This window comes from Protopterus annectens, chromosome 3.part1 (assembly GCF_019279795.1).
Source record: "Protopterus annectens isolate FY-2018-M chromosome 3.part1, PAN1.0, whole genome shotgun sequence".
In the NCBI taxonomy this organism is placed as follows: domain Eukaryota; kingdom Metazoa; phylum Chordata; order Ceratodontiformes; family Protopteridae; genus Protopterus; species Protopterus annectens.
In genome coordinates, this window is record NC_056732.1 from 375,507,091 (window position 1) to 375,526,884 (window position 19,794).

A 19,794-nucleotide genomic window follows, 5' to 3' on the forward strand; every position below is an offset into this window, starting at 1 on the left:
CACGACGTAGTCGGGTGTCGCTTTTGTGCTAGATTTAATAAGCGCACCATTAAACGTAGGTTAGATTACGCTAGGCTTGTCTTCGGTAAGCGGTGTAATTACAATATGCCGTCGGATCCTCCGACTACCGCTAAGAAGCGCAAGGAAAAATCGTTAAAGTCCAAGCAGGATGAGTCGTCCGTTACGGACGCCGGTTCTTTAGAAACTACGGTGGAATCTGTGGATCCAGCCGAGGTTTCAGCTGAGTCTCGGGGAGCCGTTAATTTTGCAAGATGTGGCCTCTCAGGAGTCAGGTCAGGCTGAGGGGGCCTCTCAGGTTACTGTACTCCCTTCTTTGCATAAGGTGGTTAGGCCTTCCCCTTCTGTCTCTAAGGTACCTTCCAAGGTCAGGCCTGGTTTGCCTTCCTCTGGTGTCAGTCCTAGTTCTGCAGGTTCTGTACCTAAAAAACACATGCTTAAAATGGCAGAAGATTTGATTTCCTTAATCAGGGGTTCTATGCCCCCTCCAGATAAGAGGCCTAGGGTGGAGCCAGAGGTAGAAAGTTTGGAACATGCTTCAGATTACTCAGAGTCTTCGGCTGAAGACATTCAGGATTTTCCTCCTTATTCTGATTCAGACGCAGAGGATTCCAGTCCTTCTGCTTCTCCTCCAGAGGATTTTTCTTTTTCAGAAACCCTGCATTCTATGAGGGAGCATTTTAAATGGGAAGGTCAGGATTTCTCAGATTCCTGAAAGAGGCTTAGGGAATTTTTGTTTTTACCACAACATCGGCCCTTGGCTATACCTCCTGTTTTGGATGTTGTTCAGGATGTTTTCTCTGAGGCTTCCCTTAATCCAGACTCTTTGCCTCCTGCGCCAGTTAAACCAGATGGGTATTACAGAGTGCCAGAGGCTCATAAATATCTGTATAAGAGCCCAAGAGCTGACCCAGAAACTATTAGCCAGGGACCTAAGGGTGTCAGGGCTTCTGTTGTAAAGAATCCAGTTCCTATGGATAAAGATTCTAGAGCTTTGGATAGGTGGGGTAAAAAAGTGTATACCTCTTCCACTCTAGCAATGAGGGCTTTGAATTGCCAGTTTCATATGTTGAAGTACCAGAATTTTCTCCTTACTCAGTTAAAATCTAAGGTAGATGCTTTGGCAGAGGGCATAGAGTGTAAGGAATTACAGGATTTGGTTCATGCCTCTAATCAGGTGGGTAAGCATTCTTTGCAGTGTGGTTTCGATGCTTTACAGGCTTCTTCCAGGGTGGCTGCCACTGGATCAGTTATTTGTAGGCACGCCTGGCTTAAGGATCAGAACTTGTCAGAGCATGTTAAAGCTCGAGTTTTGGATGCTCCTCTGCAGTCTGAAGTTTTGTTTGGTTCTCCTGTGGAGTCAGTCTTAAAGAAAATGGAAGACAAAGCTAAGTCTATGCAGACTGTTAAGGATTTTTTGCAGGTGCAGCCCCCTAAGTTTAGCAGAAATTGGCCTACTAAGGGATGGGCTTACCCTTCTTCTGATTTACAGTCTAGGGGCAGATCTAGACGTGGTAGGGGCAGAGCTCAGGGTTCTTTCAGGCCTAGAACGTGGAGTTCCCTGCACAATCTACAGGTGAGGGCAGGGGCCAGTCCTTTCGTAAACAGACCCAATGACCTGCATCTTCAGCTGCCAGATCCTTCCTGTCTGGCAGCTCTTCTGGGAGGAAAGTTGGCACTCTTCAGGCAAAACTGGCTTTTAGTCACCCAGGACAAATGGGTGTTGGACATTATAGACCGAGGCTACAAGTTTTATTTCCACACATTGCCTCCTTTCAAAGGCATGCCAGACGTTCCTCCTCAGCAAAGGGTGGAGGCTCACAAACAGATTTCTTTACTTCTTCAAATGGGGGCTATACAGCAGGTCCCTCTGTCAGAAGTGGGCCTAGGATGTTATTCTCGCCTGTTTCTTGTACCAAAGAAAGGAAACACTTGGAGGCCAATTTTGGATTTATCTATCCTCAACACATACCTGGACATTCCAAAATTCAAAATGTTGACGTTGCAACAACTTCTGCCTCTGTTGGGCAAAGATCACTGGATGGTAACTCTGGATCTCAGAGGCTTATCTTCATATTCCTATCAGGCCCAGTTGCAGGAGATTCCTGCGTTTTCGGGCTGGGACTTTACATTATCAGTTCTCTGCATTGCCCTTTGGCTTATCTACTGCCCAGGGTGTTCACAAAGGTTCTGGCTCCGGTGATAGCCTTCTTAAGGTTAAGAGGAATACAAATTTATCCTTATTTGGATGATTGCCTGATTCTTGCTCAAGACAAAAACAAGCTACTTCACCATCTACAGTATGTTATGGCAGTGTTAAGGTGCCTAGGGTATTCTGTGAACGAAACAAAGTCCAGTCTAGTACCCTCTCAGGAAATGTGCTTTCTGGGTGTGAGACTGAATACAGCCTCCCAGATGGCTTTTTTGACCCCGGACAAGCAAAGAAATCTTACACTTTACTTCCAACAATTGTCTCTACGGTCCAGGCTGACTGCAAGGGCAGTCCTTCAAGCCTTGGGGTTCATGGCATCTTGTATTCTGGTGCTTCCCAATGCCAAACTGCATATGAGGAAGCTACAATGGTATCTCAAAAGTGTATGGACGCAACACTGCCACGATCTGGACACTGTCATTCAGATAATACCTTGCATTCAAAAGGAATTTTTGTGGTGGGCTCAGGAATGTCACCTAAACAAAGGACTCTCTGTGACCCGACCAGAGGCGAGACAGATGCCTCAGACAAGGCTTGGGGAGCACACCTCAATGGAAAATGGGTTCAAGACACGTGGTCTGCCAGACTTCAACATTTCCATATCAACTTGAAGGAGATGTTAGCAGTCCAATTTGCATTGATGGCTTTCAAGGATCTACTTCACCCAGGACAAGTGTTGATTCAAACAGACAACACAACTGTCATGTGGTACATCAACAAGCAAGGGGGAACCCATTCGTACCCTCTTTGCAGGCAAGCTATGATTTTGTGGGAGACTGCTCTCAGTTTGCACCTCACTCTTCAGGCAAGGTTTCTGCCAGGAGCACAGAACTCCTTAGCAGATGTTTTGAGCAGACAGATGGTGGATCCCCACGAGTGGAAGTTGGATCCTCATGTATTTCGACAGTTGACAGTGATATGGGGGACTCCAGACATAGATCTGTTCGCTTCTCCACTAAATTTCCAGTTGCCAAAGTTTTGCACAAAGATGTTTCATCCAACAGCTTGGAAAGTGGATGCTCTATCATTCAGTTGGAGCAATCTTCACGTCTATGCCTTTCCTCCTCTGCCTCTCCTTCCCAAGGTGCTCTTGAAGGTCAGACAGGACAAGCCCTCCATGATTCTAATAGCTCCAGATTGGCCTCGGCAGCACTGGTACCCTCTGCTGAGGAGTTTAGTACGGAGCCTCCTTGGCCTTTGCCTTCAATTCCACACCTTTTGTCTCAGGCAGGCAGTCATTTCCTCAATGTCAGGATACAGTCCCTGCATCTAACAGCCTGGCATATTCTGTTCTAGAACCTGGAGGGTCGCAGCTTCCTCAACAAGTTTTGAATGTCATTTTGGAGGCCAGAAGGCCTAGTACAAGGAAAGTTTATGCTGATAAATGGAGGAGATTTTTTATTTGGAGCACAGCAAAGAGCTTTGATGTTTCCAGGCCTAATTTGAGTGTTTCTCTTCAATATCTTACAGAATTATTAGACAAGGGTTTGTCTTTCTCCTCTGTAAAAGTTCATGCTGCAGCCATTTCTGCTCACTATGACTGTGACCCACCATTCTTCTCTCATCCTTTGTTTAAGCAATTCCTTAGAGGGGCAAACAACATAAGACCCCAGCCAGAGCTCCTACTCCTTCCTGGGATCTCAATTTTGTGTTGGAAAACTTACTTTACCTCCTTTTGAACCTGCAGCTACGTCTGAGTTAAAGTTTTTGTCTTGGAAGACTGCTTTTTTGTTGGCCATTACGGCTGCTAGAAGGGTATCTGAATTACAGGCTCTCATGGCAGTTGAGCCCTTCCTGATTTTTCATAAGGATAGGGTATCTCTGCGTACTAACCCTACTTTTATGCCTAAAGTGGTTTCAAATGTGGCCTTGAACCAATCTATTCATTTGCCTACTTTTTATGCTGATCCCCAAAATAAAGGGGAGAAAATTTTGCACACTTTGGATATTCACAGGCAGTTGCGTTATTATTTGAGCAGGACTAAAGGGTTCAGACAGTCTCAACAGTTATTTGTTTCTTTTGCTTTGGGCTCTCAGGGGAAACCTGTTTCAAAACAAACTATTTCTAAGTGGATTGGCCATTGTATTGCTTTTTGTTATTCTCATCATGGTAAGGAGATTCCAGCTGGAATCAGACCTCATTCCACTAGGGCTACTGCCACTTCTACTGCTTTTTTAAGGGGTGTAGCTACTAAAGATATTTTGGAAGCATCTACTTGGAGTTCAGTGCACACTTTTTCTAAACATTACCATCTTCCTCTTTATTCCAAATCTAGGGCTGGGTTTGCCACTGCAGTCTTACAGGGCATGTTAGCAGCTCCCAATGCTTTATGATTTTGCCAACCTCCCTTTACCTTTGCTTTGGGATTCTACCCACAGGTTATGACTGCAGCAATGTGAGATGAAGAACATAGTACAGTTTTGTACCTACCATAAATGTAGATGTTCGAAGATCCACATTGCTGCAGTCCAATTTACCCTCCCTCCTTCCCCTCTGTAGTTTGGAGTGGTTGTATGGTTTGGGTTGTAAATATTGTTTGTACATGGGTTTTGGAGTTTTTTTCTGTTTTTGGCTATGGCCTTTCTTTTTAGGGCCTTCTGACATCTGGGGCAAGAAAGACTGAGGATATGATGTCGGTCATGCGCTTTAATACCATGGCGTACTGACGTCAGATCTGAGCGACCATGACGACGCCAGCCTAATACTTTGGTATTCGGGCCGACCGAGGACAGTGGACTACCGACAGGTTATGACTGCAGCAATGTGGATCTTCGAACATCTACATTTATGGTAGGTACAAAACTGTACTTTTTTTATTTTCTATGTATATTTTTTACTAGCAATATTTATTACCTACCTACTTGGGGGCACCTGACATCTGGAGCAAGAAAAACTGAAGAACATGGCGTCGGATGCATCTTATTTACCCTGGCGCACTGACGTCAGGGAAGAAGCGACAGCAACCGACGTCGGACCAAGACTTTGGAACTCTGGCCGACTACAGGACCACCTGACGGCAGGATAACCCAAGTGTAATGACTGCAGCAGTGAGAACACTCGAACATCTACATTTATGGTAGGTACAAAACTGTACTTTTTGCCATATCCTAGAAACATTAATAGCTTAGTATTAACCACTGTTTCACCAAGCAGTTTTTCCATTAACCCTTCAAATTGGCAGGACCAGAAGGCATGCTGTCTTTTACCGTAAGCTCCTATATCACAACTGCAGCATGATGGATCTGCCAGAGGAAGCATCCATTTCACCTTTGATGAGGTGTAAAAATGATATAGACACACCCAGGAAAACATTCTAAATTTCCTGGATTTAGTAGCACATGTTGGCATTTGTCAGTTATTACAAAGGATTAAGTCTTTTAGCCATTAATGGGCTCCTTCCTGTAGCATAGGGTTTGATTCCCCAATCTCCATGTGTCTGCTGTATGACTCTGAGCAAGTCATTTAATCAGTCAGTGCTGCTAGGCTGATTTTGAAAAAAAGTCTATGTGTATCAATGTTTTACCCTGGTCAACAAATGCAAATAAATGAAATAAAGTGGCATAAATATCCCCAACTTTTATTTTCTATTACTTCTTCTATGTCTTTGGACTTGCTTTGTGTCATTTTGTCCACTAAATATCTTGGCTACTAATCTGATAGTCATCGACTGGTCACTGTAGCCTCCATCGATAATGATATTTGCATAGGTGGTGCCCTCCCCACTAACTCATTTAAATTCTTGCAGTGATGAGCATCCCTTCAAATTATAGACTCATAGGGGCTGTTTAAACCTAATTCAGGGACACTGCTTTTGGGAAGAAGGGGAAATTGGTGGGCCCACCAAGAATCTTATACTGTTTTTGGAATAACTGGTAGTCTGAGGAATGATTCAACTTTATTTAAACCTGGAGACTAGTGGCTTACCAAAGATGGAGGTAGCAACTGTCTTTCTGTGGTGCAGATAATAAGTAGTTGCTTTGTATGTAGTTAGAGTTGTTACCTGTCCATTGTTTTCAAATTATCTGGAAATAGATCCCCTTGCCTGTTTTCTTTTTCTTCTTTTTTTTTTTTTTTTGTAGTTTAGACACATATTTTTTTTTTCAGTATTTAAAGCACTGTAAGTGTTTTTCTGGTATCCCAATGTCAGTAACGTTTGTTTATGATGTCAGTTCATCTTTATTCCAACAAGGAGTGCTGATATTTAACAGAAACAGCTGTCCTTCTTGCATTTACCTTCCCCTGGTGCTGACTTGAGAGACTTGATGTGAGAATGAGAAAATGATAAATTAGGTGCAAAAAATGCCAAGAAGTCTGTAAAACTAAAGAATAAATGCAGGGGCTCTTGGCAATATACTTTATGTACTTTTATTAACAGATTTGCACTTGAACTTTTGATTTAGAAGGTTTTGGGTGGTAGCATGGCATAAGTTTTGCAGAATGTCAATGATTTTGTCTTTTATTTTTGCACTCTCTCTCATATATTTTAATTTTCTTTTAAGCTACTGAGAAATGTAGACTATCAGTAATGCCAAACATTACAGTTTCGTACTTCCTATTGTTCGGTAAATATATATTTCATGCACAGCCTGTCTTTTTAATCATTTTAAGTGAATTAGAGTAATGTTTACAAGTGTCCCTGATTCTGAGCCTTTATCTGTCCATTATTTTGGCTTTCCTTAGAATTCTTGAGCAAAGAAGTTGAGAATGTCCTTGATATTGCCTCATATTTTTGGTCTGTTCCTCATAAAATTGGTGGATTTCTGAAAAATCTTGAGGACTGCAGTCACTAAGTAGTGTTAGACATTTTAAGTTTCAGACTTCATGTCTTCCCCAAAATGCATGCTAATTCAAAGCCTATTATTCTAGCAACTTTATAAGAATATAGCAGCAATATTTATAGGTTTGTTATTGAAATCCTGAAAATATATTTGTCGACTGGCCACAATGTCAACCTGAAATGTAGAAATCCAGAACTTCGAGCAAGCTTCCAAGTCGAAACTAAATACATCGACACACATAGTTCGATGTGTTCGACATAGCAGGAGATTACATCAGTCACCCAAGCTATGCAGCATAACATGCCATTACACTCTGCAGTCAAAAGCACGTGTATTTTACTATTTTGCAGGGGGCAAGCCCCCCTGCACCCCCACACCTCCTGCAACTTATATATACCAACTCCAAGATCACACTAGAGTGAGGAAATGGGTTAATTTCCTGTTCCTCACTGAACCTCGATCTGCACTCACAATTCTAACCTCAGATAACTGAAGTACACTACCTGTTCGGTGTTATGTATTCATTGTATTCTGGTTCGGTGTTGTGCTCACTGGAAAAGTGCCTTTCAAACACAAGCCGTTCGTGCTTCGCAGTATCAGTAGTAAAACATATTTATAATATGCCCATGGTTTTTGGTCTTAGGTTTTGGCTGTTTCTCTGATTTTTCAGCTAATAGGTTGAGAGATGCATATGGGCACTGGACAGTGGATCACTTTTGCAGGCAGAACTGGGTTAGTAACTATGTGAAATGGATTTGAATTGAATTACCTTGACCCTTATTTTTTATTTTTTTAATGTTAATTTCATTATATTTGGATATTTCAGAGGTACACAGATGCAGCTAGATAGATATAGGGACTGTCTCTGGATAAAAATGACTGACCTTGCTCTCATTATCAAATTGAAGTCAGTAAGTTTGCTTTACAGGATGAGTATGCATTAGTTTTTTTGTTTTAATCACAGGTTTTGTCTAGATTTCTTGCACTAAGAGGTTAAGAGGCATGATAGCTATGTACCCACTACATACAGCTAACCATGAAGAGAGAGATGGCCGTGCAAAGTAATGCAAATAAGAAAGGGAGCAATGTCAAAGAAGTGGGTAACAAAGAAGAAGCAGGATTCTACAGGATGGTAACGGGGAAAGAGTAACATAGAAGAATGAAAAAGTTTCATATCTAAATATTCAGTGAAGTTCTAGTAAAGAAAAGCAGCGTGTGGCATTTCCTTGCTGTAGTATGCAAGATCTGGATGTTTTGGCTATCACAAATGTCTAACCTTAATGTGTAATCAGTGTTATTTTACTACACTACCCACCCAAAAAGATTGTCACAGGTCACAGCAACCATATCTGCAAGCTGTGTTTTCCATTAATACAGTTTACTACTGGAGCTGGTACCACCCCATTAATCCCTTCCCCTTTAGAATTAGTCAAGTGGTGTTAAGTGGATGGTAGCCCCCCCCCCCCCCAAGTGATGCAGACAAAATTAATGTTTGCAGATATAGTCAGTTTAGGATATGCATCATGTGGCACCAGAATTTCTTTCTGATAGTCACACAGGTGGCATGACAGTCCTAGTCTCAGAAAAATTTATGCAGGGAGTGGGTATTGGAAAGTTATGCCATATAATGTAGCTGTTAGGGTAAGCAGACCATCTCCTTAGCAATAGTATGCTTGTAGTCTGTAACCAGCAATTAATGAAAAATACCCAAGAGTTTCATTTCCATGGGTTTTCCCAGTGCTTTTATATCATTCTTTTTTCCAGTGGTACAATATATCCCATGTTTAACGTTCGTCCTCATTTATGATGCCATAAACTTGGCTTAGATCTTTATGCCATGTTAGAAACTATTAATATTTTCATAACAGTTGCATTTATGAAGTTTAGTCATTATTATATATGCATTCACAGGTGTGGTTCTTTCAGTGCTTTAATGTATTAAGAATGAATCCCTAGGAAACTAATGATATCCATTTAGAAAATGGTGTGACTATATGACCTTGTGCTGACCAGGGTCAGAAGTATACTGTTATGTGGACTATATCCTTCTGTCAGTATCCAGGCTAACATTTATCTTTTATTCAAACAAATGGTTAAAAAGTTAACACAGACTGGATATTATGCTCACAAATGGGATAATGTTATGGGCTGTTAATTGATGAGCACCTGAGGGAGTAATGATTATTGATAAATGCAGTATGAAGTTGTATTAGCATGACCAGAAGTCAAGTACACAAAGAGGTATCTCCTGAACTTTAGAAAACCAAACTCAGAGTCAGTAGGGAAATACTGGAAAACCATTGCTATAAATGAAACAGTAACTGTAGGGTGATGAGCAACAGTGCACAAAGTTTAGAATATGGATTAGTACAGTAAATTAAAGATAAAATAAATAGATCAGGGTGACAAAGAAGTAATTCGCAGAGGCTACAATAAGCAACATAAAGAGAAACAGGCATATAAATGTATGGGAATTATATGGCATTTGGAGCAGAGGGTTAAGGCTTGCCTACTGTGCGAGTCTGAACAAGTCAATTAACCAGACAGCACTTAGGAACAACTTGGAATTTGGGCTAAGTTCTGCAGTTGTTCCCTGGACTGTAAGCCAACTAACTACCTATAAATCTATAGGGAGAAGTAGGGGAGTAAGTGATGGAAAACTTGACTGCATACAAAAGGCCATTTAGCAACATCAGTATAGAGCAGGGGAAAAAATGTAAATAGACTTGAGTGCCCATAGATTGCCTTCCATGTGATCCTAATTAGAGTAAGTTAGTTCATAGGTTCATACTAGGCTATCTGCCCGAGGGCATTTACAAGCCTAGCCCATAGTTTTGTGGCTTACGCCACCCCTTTAGTATGGGGAACTATACCCATTATTTTGCTGTGCCTCTGTTGAGCAGTGACACTGAGGTAATCCCTGGGGTATATCTGCGATCTCCCATCCATTGGTCAAGATTTCTCTTGAACAAGGCCAGCGAGGTGCTCTGCCTCACATATACCGGGATTTTATTCCACAGCATAGGGAGTCTTTGGGTGATGAATCTATCCCTCCAGCACGTCCTATTAATAGCCGTGTCGAGGTTTAAGTCTCCCGCCCTTGTGGCTCTGACGGATCTAGATTTTTAAGACTCTCTTTTTGCAGTGATGTTGGATAATTCCATCGCATTTCACTTTATACAGAGGGAGGGTAAAAATTAATGACAGAGCCTATTATGCAAACATTCACTTGTTGGTGCTAGTATTCCCTGGATAATCCTTTCGTGTTGACATCTTTTTGGCATGCTGCTTGTGGAAGATGGGAACAGGCTGGCAAAGTAGTTTGTTTAAAATGCATGTATTATTATAAGGAATAATTATTTTATTGGTATTAGTGAAGAGACAGGACAACATAAAGTATTTTGAAGTATAGCCTTTGTAGTAGTTAGAAAATTTATAGTGCTAGGAATCCTTTCAAATTTGAGAAGTTTCTAAAGGAAAAAGTAATATCAAGAACTGGTAAGACACTGAGGCCTTCGTGCCTATCTTAGAATCCTAAAGGAATTAAGAAGTGTATTTAACTGATCCCATAGTAATCCTTTTAGCCAGTTAGTGGAGTCAAAACTAATACATAAAGACCAAAAGGCAGTAGGTGTTATCATAATTTATGAAAGTTGGGACAGTCAGGAAACACCAAACAAAACCAGTACAGTCAGAGGCATCTTCATTATGGTGAAGGCTACTGGAAGCATTACTGAAGGGAATGCTGATGGATTAATCAGTATACTTCAGATTTGGAGGTAGCCTAGCCTGACTTCATTGTGGTGGTGGGGTCATGCTTCACCTTCCCCACTGGATAACAAAGAAGGATGGTACTTGACGTTATCTGTTGTGACATTAGCAGAAGCTTTAAAAATGAGTCACTCATAATTCTACATGAGCAGACCTCATGTTGTGGTTGTAAGCAGCTACTGTGTCAATAAGGAAAGTAGTAACAGCAGAATGCCACAGGGATTAGATCCTAGTCACCATTCTCTTTTGTAATATCGCACGTCATACAGAGGGTAAAAAATCCCCGATGTCCTTCATGGATGCATCTGCAGTCATAACAACTGGGTTGTCCTGTCGTCAGGCAGCCCTTCAGTCGGCCGGATTCCAAAGTCCGGTCCGCTTCGCTGATGTCGCACTTCACCCGACGCCATCTCTGTTGGTCTTCGGTATAAAAGCATCAGCCGACGCCATTTTCTTCAGTCTTTCTTGCCGTGGCGCCAAGCAGAAGCTGTTCGCAAGTGCCGGTCGGTCGGATCCAGAGATTACTTCTACCGAATACTACTAAGACTTCTAAAGCTAAGTACCCGCTGGGGACTCTTTCTTGCCTCAGCCGATGTCAGAAAAAGTTAATAATTGTTTAACCTGTGGGAAACAAATACCTCATAAAGATTTCCACTCTTACTGCCTGCCTTGCTTAGGCCCAGCCCACGACGTAGCAGCCTGTTCGTCCTGTGCTTCTTTCAACCGACTAACGCTTAGACGCCGGTCGGAGTTTGCAGAACAGTTTTTCGGTTCTGATTTTGCGACATTATGCCGCCGGATCCTCCGACTACGATTCTGCCAAAAAGCAAAGAAAAGACCGACACTCGCGGTCCCATGTTTCGCCGAAACCATGGTTAAGCAAATCATGAGTGTCTCGGTTTCGGCGAAACCGAGAAAACTGATCAAAATACAGCTGAATCTACCTCTACAACTGAGGTCCCTGCTAACACTCTTGAATCGGCCTCAGAAATTTTACCCACTACGGTGCTTACCACTGACTTATCAGACACCATTCCCTTGGATGTCTCTACCCCAGCACGTGGTGCTGCTAGGCCTCCAGCAGCCATGTCCATTAAGGCCTTCGCCAGGGCTAAAGCAGCCAAGACTACTAAAACAGTGCCTGTTAAACCCCCTCAACCAGGCCCTCTTCCAGTTCTCAAATGCTTACTTTGGCAGAAGATTTAATTTCATTAATTAGAGGATCTCAATCTCACCCAGACAGGGCCTCTCAGCCCCCAGAGAAGAGACCTAGGGCAGAGCCCCATGAGCCAGTGTCCTCTGATGATTCTGCTGATGAATCAGACATAACTGACCAGCCAGAGGCTCCTTTCTCCAATTTTGAAGATTCTGATGCTGAAGAATCCATTCCAGCTGCTTCCCCACCAGAAGAATTCTCCTTTGGGAAACCTTGCATGCCATGAGAACAGTTCCAATGGCAGCAACAGGATTTTTCAGACTCCAGGAAAAGACTTAGGACCTTTTGCACCTTCCACAGCACAGGCCCTTAGCTATACCTCCTGTTCTCTCTGTGGTGGATGATGCTTTCAATGATGTCTGCTCCGCTCCAGATTCTTTACCCCAGCCCCTGCCAAACCAGACAGATTTTACAGGGTGCCAGATACTCATCACCACCTTTACAAGGCCCCTCTTGCAGACCCCGAAACTATTTCCCAGGGTCCCAAGGCAGTAGCCGTGACCATAGCTAAAACCCTGTTCCTTCTGAAAGGGAAGCAAGGTCATTAGACAGATGGGGTAAAAAGGTTTACACTTCAGCCACTCTCTCAGCTAGAGCTTTAAACTGTCAGTTTCACATGATACAATACCAAGAGTTTATGCTTGATCAGTTAACTAAAAAGCTAACCACTGATGAACCTCTTGATAAGAAATATGTATTAGAAATGGTAAATAACATACAGCAAGTTAGTAACCACTCTTTAAAATGTGGCTATGATGCACTGGAGGCTTCATTTAGATCAGCCATGACTGGCACTGTAATTAGAAGGCATGCATGGCTAAAGGAGCAAGCTTTACCGGATCATGTTAAATCTAAATTGCTAGATGCTCCTATGGATAAAACAAGTTTGTTTGGTACACCTGCCCAGCAGGTTATGAAGAAAATGGAAGAAAAGGCAAAATCAGTCCAGACAGTTAAAGATTTCTTGCAGGTTCAACCCCAAGGTTTAGCAGGAACTGGCCTGCCAAAATTGGTCCTTTCCTGACTCCACAAGACCTCAAAGGGGCAGGAATAGACGTTCCAGAGGCAGAAACCAATCCAGAGGAGGTGCCTACAGAGGACGACAGTGGCAAGGTAACAACAGAGGCACAGACTCAACACCTGCCACTACATCAACACAGCCACAGTGACTTAATCCTAAACCCGCCTACCAGGGAACAAATAGCAGCTCCTCTAGGCGGAAAGCTAACCTTATTTTCAAAAACTGGCACCACATAACAAAGGACAAGTGGATTTTAAAAACCATAGATCAAGGTTACCGGTTCCACTTCCACACTTTACCAGACAAAAGAGGAATGCCAAATCTACCTCCAAATCAAAAGACAGAGGCTCTACAACAGATAATGGAGTTAGCAAACATGAGAGCTGTGGAGAAAGTGCCAACAGCAGAGCAAGGAAAGGGGTTCTACTCCAGACTATTCCTAGTTCCAAGAAAGGAAAAAGTTGGAGACCAATTCTAGACCTGTCCACCCTGAATACTTACATCATTGTCCCAAAATTCAAAATGCTGACCCTACAGCAACTTCTTCCCATGCTGGGCAAGGAGTGTTGGCTGGTAACTCTAGATCTCAAGGAGGCATACCTGCACGTCCCCATTCGACCAATCTGCAGAAGATACCTCAGATTTCTTGCAGGATCAGAGCACTATCAATTCTCAGCATTGCCCTTTGGCTTATCTACTGCCCAGAGTATTCACAAAATGCCTGGCATCAGTAATCGCCCATTGCAGACTACAGGGAATTCAAATTTATCCATACCTGGACGACTGCCTGATACAAGGAGACAACAAAAGCAAGCTGACAACAGATTTACAAAGGGTCATTTACTTGCTTCAAGCACTGGGATACACAGTCAATTTACAAAAGTCAAGACTGATACCATCCCAGACAAGGACTTTCCTGGGAGCGGAATTGGACACAGTAAGACAAATGGCATTCCTAACTACAGAAAACAAAAAGAACTCCTCTTTACTTCTTGGCACTAACAAAACTGAACAAGTTAACAGCAAGAAAGGTACTGCAGGCCTTGGGTTTCATGGCATCATGCATAATCTTGGTTCCATTTGCCAGACTACATATGAGAAAACTACAGTGGTACCTAAAGAATTTATGGTCCCAACACAGACACAGCCTAGAAATGGAAATCCCACTAATACCATGCTTAAAACAGGAGTTTCTATGGTGGGCTCAGGCATGCCAGTCAAACCCAGGCCTGCCCTTTCGCAAGGGTCAAGCAAGCCAGACCATCACAACAGATGCTTCAGACCTAGGATGGGGGGCGCATATGCTGGACAAATGCGTACAAGGATTGTGGACACAGGACCAACTTCACCTGCACATCAACCTAAAAGAAATGCTGGCAGTAAAACTGGCAATCCAAAAGTTCAGACCATTTCTCAAGGAGGACCACTTGATGATAAGGACAGACAACACCACAGTCATGTGGTACATCAACAAACAGGGAGGCACTCATTCTTACCCCCTATGCAGAATGACTTTGGAGCTGTGGACCCTGGCACTCAGCTACAACATCCAGTTACAGGCAATATTTGTGCCAGGAAAAGAAAACTCTAGCAGATATGTTAAGCAGGACCACATCGGATGCCCACGAATGGCAGCTGCACCCGGATATCTTCAAGACCATCTCGAAGAAATGGGGAATGCCTCAGATAGATCTATTCGCATCACCTTCCAATCACCAGCTCAAAAAATTCTGCACAAGGACATTCCACCCACTAGCATGGAAAGTGGACTCGATCTCCTTCAGCTGGAAAGGCCTAACAGCATATGCATTCCCACCTCTTCCCTTGATACACAAAGTACTACTAAAAATCAAGGAGGAACGTCCAAGGATAATCCTGATGGCTCCAAACTGGCCAAGACAGCATTGGTACCCACTGCTGAGGAGCATGTCTCGAACAATATGTGGCCAATACCCTGATGCCTTTGATGCTAACTCAGAACAACTTCAGCACCATGCATCCAAACCTAAAACGCTGCAACTGACTGCATGGAACATCACATAGCAGCTGCTAATACAGAACTTTCACAAAGAGTTAAAGACATTATTCTTGAAGCACGCAGGCCTTCAACTAGAAGGAATTATGCTGGGAAATGGAAAAGGTTTGTCATTTGGAGTTCTGAAAGAGGAAAAGATGTATCAAACATAGATATGCCTAACATTCTGCAGTATCTGGCCGAACTACTTCATTCAGGCCTGTCCTATTCCTCCATCAAGATTCATGCATCAGCTATTTCAGCAGAATACAGCTTTGATCCACCTGTTTTTTCACACCCTTTGCTCAGGCAGTTCCTCAGAGGAATCAAGAATGTAAAACCTCCTAGGAAACCACCATTGCCAGCTTGGGACTTGAACTTTGTGCTAGAAAAATTGACACTATCACCTTTTGAACCAGCAGCAACAGCAGACCTACAACACCTGTCATGGAAAACTGCTTTCCTACTGGCAAGTACTTCAGCAAGGAGGGTTTCAGAACTACAGGCCTTAATGGCAGTGCAACCCTTTCTAATCTTCCACCAAGATAGAGTGTCCATGAGGACTAATCCTACATTTATGCCTAAGGTGGTATCCAGAGTGTCTTTAAACCAAGCAATCCACCTACCTACCTTCTTTCCCAACCCACAAAACAGAGGCGAAAGAATACTGCATACCTTGGATGTACATAGACAGCTACGCTACTACTTGGACAGAACAAAAAATAGCAGAAAGACTGACCAACTTTTCGTAGCCTATGAAACAGGAAGGGAAGGAAAAGCTATTTCCAAACAGACAATCTCCAAATGGATAGGAAATTGCATACAATTCTGTTACTCCTTCCATGGAAAACCAATTCCACAGAACATAAGACCTCATTCTACAAGGGCAACAGCCACTACCACAGCCTTCTTACGAGGAGTGGCTACCAAAGACATTATTGAGGCGGCTACTTGGACCTCCGTGCATACATTTGCCAAGCATTATAATTTACCTCTATATTCCAGATCCCGAGCAGGGTTTGCCACTGCTGTTCTGCAAGGGATCCTAAACACACCATAATCTACTTTTATCCTCCTCCCTAGTTGGCTATGGTATTCTACCCAGTTGTTATGACTGCAGATGCATCCATGAAGGACATAGTACAGTTTTGTACCTACCATAAATGTAGATGTCCGAATTGGATAGCATCTGCAGTCAGGATTACCTCCCTCCTTCCCTCTGTGGTACTCCTAGGGTGTTTACCCTTCTAATAGCTAGCTAGTGGGGGATTTCTTTCATGGTGTATTTGTTTGTATTTATGTACATACATGCTTATTTTTGTGTTTACCTCTATCTTTTGGAAACATTGGCATCTATCCAAAATTTTTAGCCTTCTATAGGGCTTCTGGCATCTGGGGCAAGAATCACTGAAGAAAATGGCGTCGGCTGGTGCTTTTATACCCGAAGACCAACAGAGATGACGTCGGGTGAAGTGCGACATCAGCGAGCCGGACGACTTTGGAATCCGGCCGACTGAAGGGCTGCCTGACGACAGGACAACCCAGTTGTTATGACTGCAGATGCTATCCAATTCGGACATCTACATTTATGGTAGGTACAAAACTGTACTTTTCTAATATCAAAATGTCTTTTAGAGATTGAGCATGTGAGAGAGGGGGAAGGCAGAATTAGAAAAAAAACATTGAGTAATGATAAAGCTTTAGCAGTGGAAATGTAATGCACAATGTACATGAAGTACAAAAACCTTAGGGCAGCATATCAACTAGAAAACAGGATGCCTAACATATAAAAGATGACAGTTATCTTTGATAAACTTACTGCTTTGCAATAGTGCAACAAGGCAAAAAAGTAAAATAAAAGAGTGTTATGGTGGCTATTCAGCATATTAAAACAGTTGTAAAGAGACTGTATTCTGTTGTCCTGTTATGTTTCCTTTCATTTCATTGTATTTGCTTTGGGACCTTGATCAAGTCATGTAACTGGTTCAGAGGTCCTGAACCATCACTGAAAATAGTTGTGTAATGCATCTTACCTAGGTAACAGATTAGAAAAGGGAAATGCCATTTTCAGGAAAGGGTAATTTTTAATTCTTATGATGTCCACCTGTAATTAGAATAACATAGAGACAGTGTAAGGAAGGTAACAGATAGGATAGCATTTCATCAGAAGTCTTCAGAGAGGTTAAATAATCCGAATATAGATTGGCTGGTTGGAAGGGAGGAGAAGGACAGAGGAAGAAGACTGAGAGAGAAATGCAAGGATGAGTTTCTTTCAGAAATAGGTAAGTGATTCACACAATGGCTCATGAAACAAACTTGTAAGGCTGAAACAGTATTTAATTTTATTTGTTTATTTTTACATTTGTCGTCCTGGATAGTCTGACTGGATACATGTCCATTTTCAGCAGAGTCCCCGTCAAGAAAAGCTCCACAAAATGATTACAAGTTACACACAGTTTACAGTAGGATTTAAGAACACATCAGACAGAAATATAGGAGTAAGGGTAACAGACCACTGGAGAAAAAGTGATCTTACTGGCATAAATAGACAGGGTTTGCCGTAGGCACTAATGTGTGGAAAGCGGGTTATATTCAGTTGCTCTGTGTGCAGTTGCTCGTATAAATTGTTTGGCCATAATTGTACAGAGTTGCAATTGCCTGCTTCATAGGAATGATGTGATGTATTTAGGCTGCCCAAGACTACGAAAAAGTGAGCTAGTGTTTTCATTGCTTGTTATTGATTGTTGTTTCTCTGAGGTGCAGCATCCTAGAAGTGAGAATAATGTACTGGGGATATAGCAGTACGTCTTTCCCCTGCAAAGAAAGTCATAACTGGACTACATGTATTTAGTCATATGTGTGCTTTAGCTGAAGTTATTAGCAGTAGTTGTCAGGCAATTCAGATACAAGCTTGGTAGCTTTTAGGACTTCTAGCTGATCTGCCAAAAGTATTTTCCAGTGGACTGCTCTGTTGTATTTAATTTATATTATCTCAGTACTTGTGTGTGCTTTTCTTATAGGTATATCCCATGCTGTTTGCCACCACCTGTGTCGATGGCAGAGCCCTGTGCCATTGCTAAGACATTGTCCATTCTGAGGAGCTCTCAGAGGCCCCTTCTCATAATTGGAAAAGGTACTTAATAATATAATAACTGCCAAACACTTTTTTGTATATCATCCTTGAATATTCCATTATGCTTTATTTTAAGTTAAAGGAGCCTTTAAAAATGTATTCTGTGTATGCATAATAAACATTTGTTTTAAACTAATTTTATCACTCTTTGTGTAGTGTCTTCAAGACCTGGGTTATGCCTGAAAAGGGTCCTTGGGCAAGTGTACTTACCCAGTTAACAAATATAAGTATGTATGTATGAATGAATGAATAAAATGGTTAGGACTGCACCAATGTCTCTTTACATTTTGGCCTTCTCATAATTTTTTGTTGTGCAACTTGGATGATAGGAAATTTCTTTTGAATTATCCAGCATTGCTCTTCTGGAACACAAATGGCTTACTGTCTTGTAGATCAGTTTGGGTTCTAGTTCAGGATAGCATACAAAAGGAATCTTACTGTATTAAAAAGGAGTTTGATTTCCTTCATTTCTCCTCAGAGCTCCATAGCATGTAAATCAGGCAGTGTCAGTACAAAAAACTACTAATGCTGACGGTTAATTCCCGCAATTTAAATTAATTGCATTTTTCATCTAGATTCAAGTGTTTCAGCTAATTGAAAAGCTGGCTGTTTCTTCAGAATCTGCAGAGTCATCAGGTATACTCTCCAGGAAAAACATTTTCCAGCTGCCAGAGCTGATAAACGAGGGCCAGCTGCATAATTTTAATTCGAAAATGGGTTTTTTACAAATGAACCTCTGCCATCTTTATATTTCAGTTGCTTGTGCAGTACGTGCTGTAAATTTTCATTGCAGATTCAGCTCTTGTATTCATTTTATGCCTGCAAGTTGAGCTAGGGACATGCATTAATTGTGTGACTATGGGTGCGTATTTCTATATTGTTGCTTGCACTTGTGGTTATTCAGTAAATATGATTGTGTACAAACTGTATCAGTTTGTTTATATGAATAGTTATTGTACATAAATAATTTTACATTTGTGTGCATTAAATATTAGTACTATTTCTCCCCCCATGTGCACTTTTGACAGTGTGATCCCTGCTCACAAGATTAGCTTGCTTGAAAGAAAATACTGTTCATATTTGTCATTACTGTTATCATGACCTTACTTTTCCTATTCTATTTAATATATTCTGTTTCATTGACTAGTTTGGGTCCATGAAGCACAGTTAATGTACTGAATGAGGTTCTATCCAATAAATATTGAGAATGGGAGGACATTAGTGTGTATGGCCATTAACATGATCGTCATGTGACTAAACACGTGTCATGTACTGATTGCTGTTATACAGAGACCAGTCTTGGCTGTTTGGAACGGTCAATAATCTGGGCTCAGTTAATTCTTAGGGCACAACATACAGGCATATATTACGGCACTGTACAGACGTCACAGTCAGCCCCATGTCAGAACCAGTATTTTCAGTGTAGTAATTTGTGCATTTCCCATTTTATTTATGTAAAAGTGTCATAAGAAAGGCCAAAACATGCTAAAGATGGTAAGAATCAAATGGACAATTTTGATGATTTGCAAGTCAGAAAACGTATACCAAAGTACATCTTGTATTAAGTTGTATAGGGAAAAAAAATTATATGTAGTCCAATCTCACCTACATTCTTACCTGTGGGACCATA

At 41.8% G+C, this 19,794-nt stretch overlaps 1 protein-coding gene across 1 annotated transcript in view; it reads left to right on the forward strand.

The window, feature by feature from the left end:
• HACL1 (2-hydroxyacyl-CoA lyase 1) overlaps positions 1-19,794 on the forward strand; it is a gene marked incomplete in the record, with an annotated part of 1,125,147 nt that overhangs the window by 522,865 nt on the left and 582,488 nt on the right. The window contains 1 exon segment of the mRNA XM_044066839.1: positions 18,052-18,164. Within this exon segment, the coding sequence (XP_043922774.1) occupies positions 18,052-18,164 (113 nt within the window).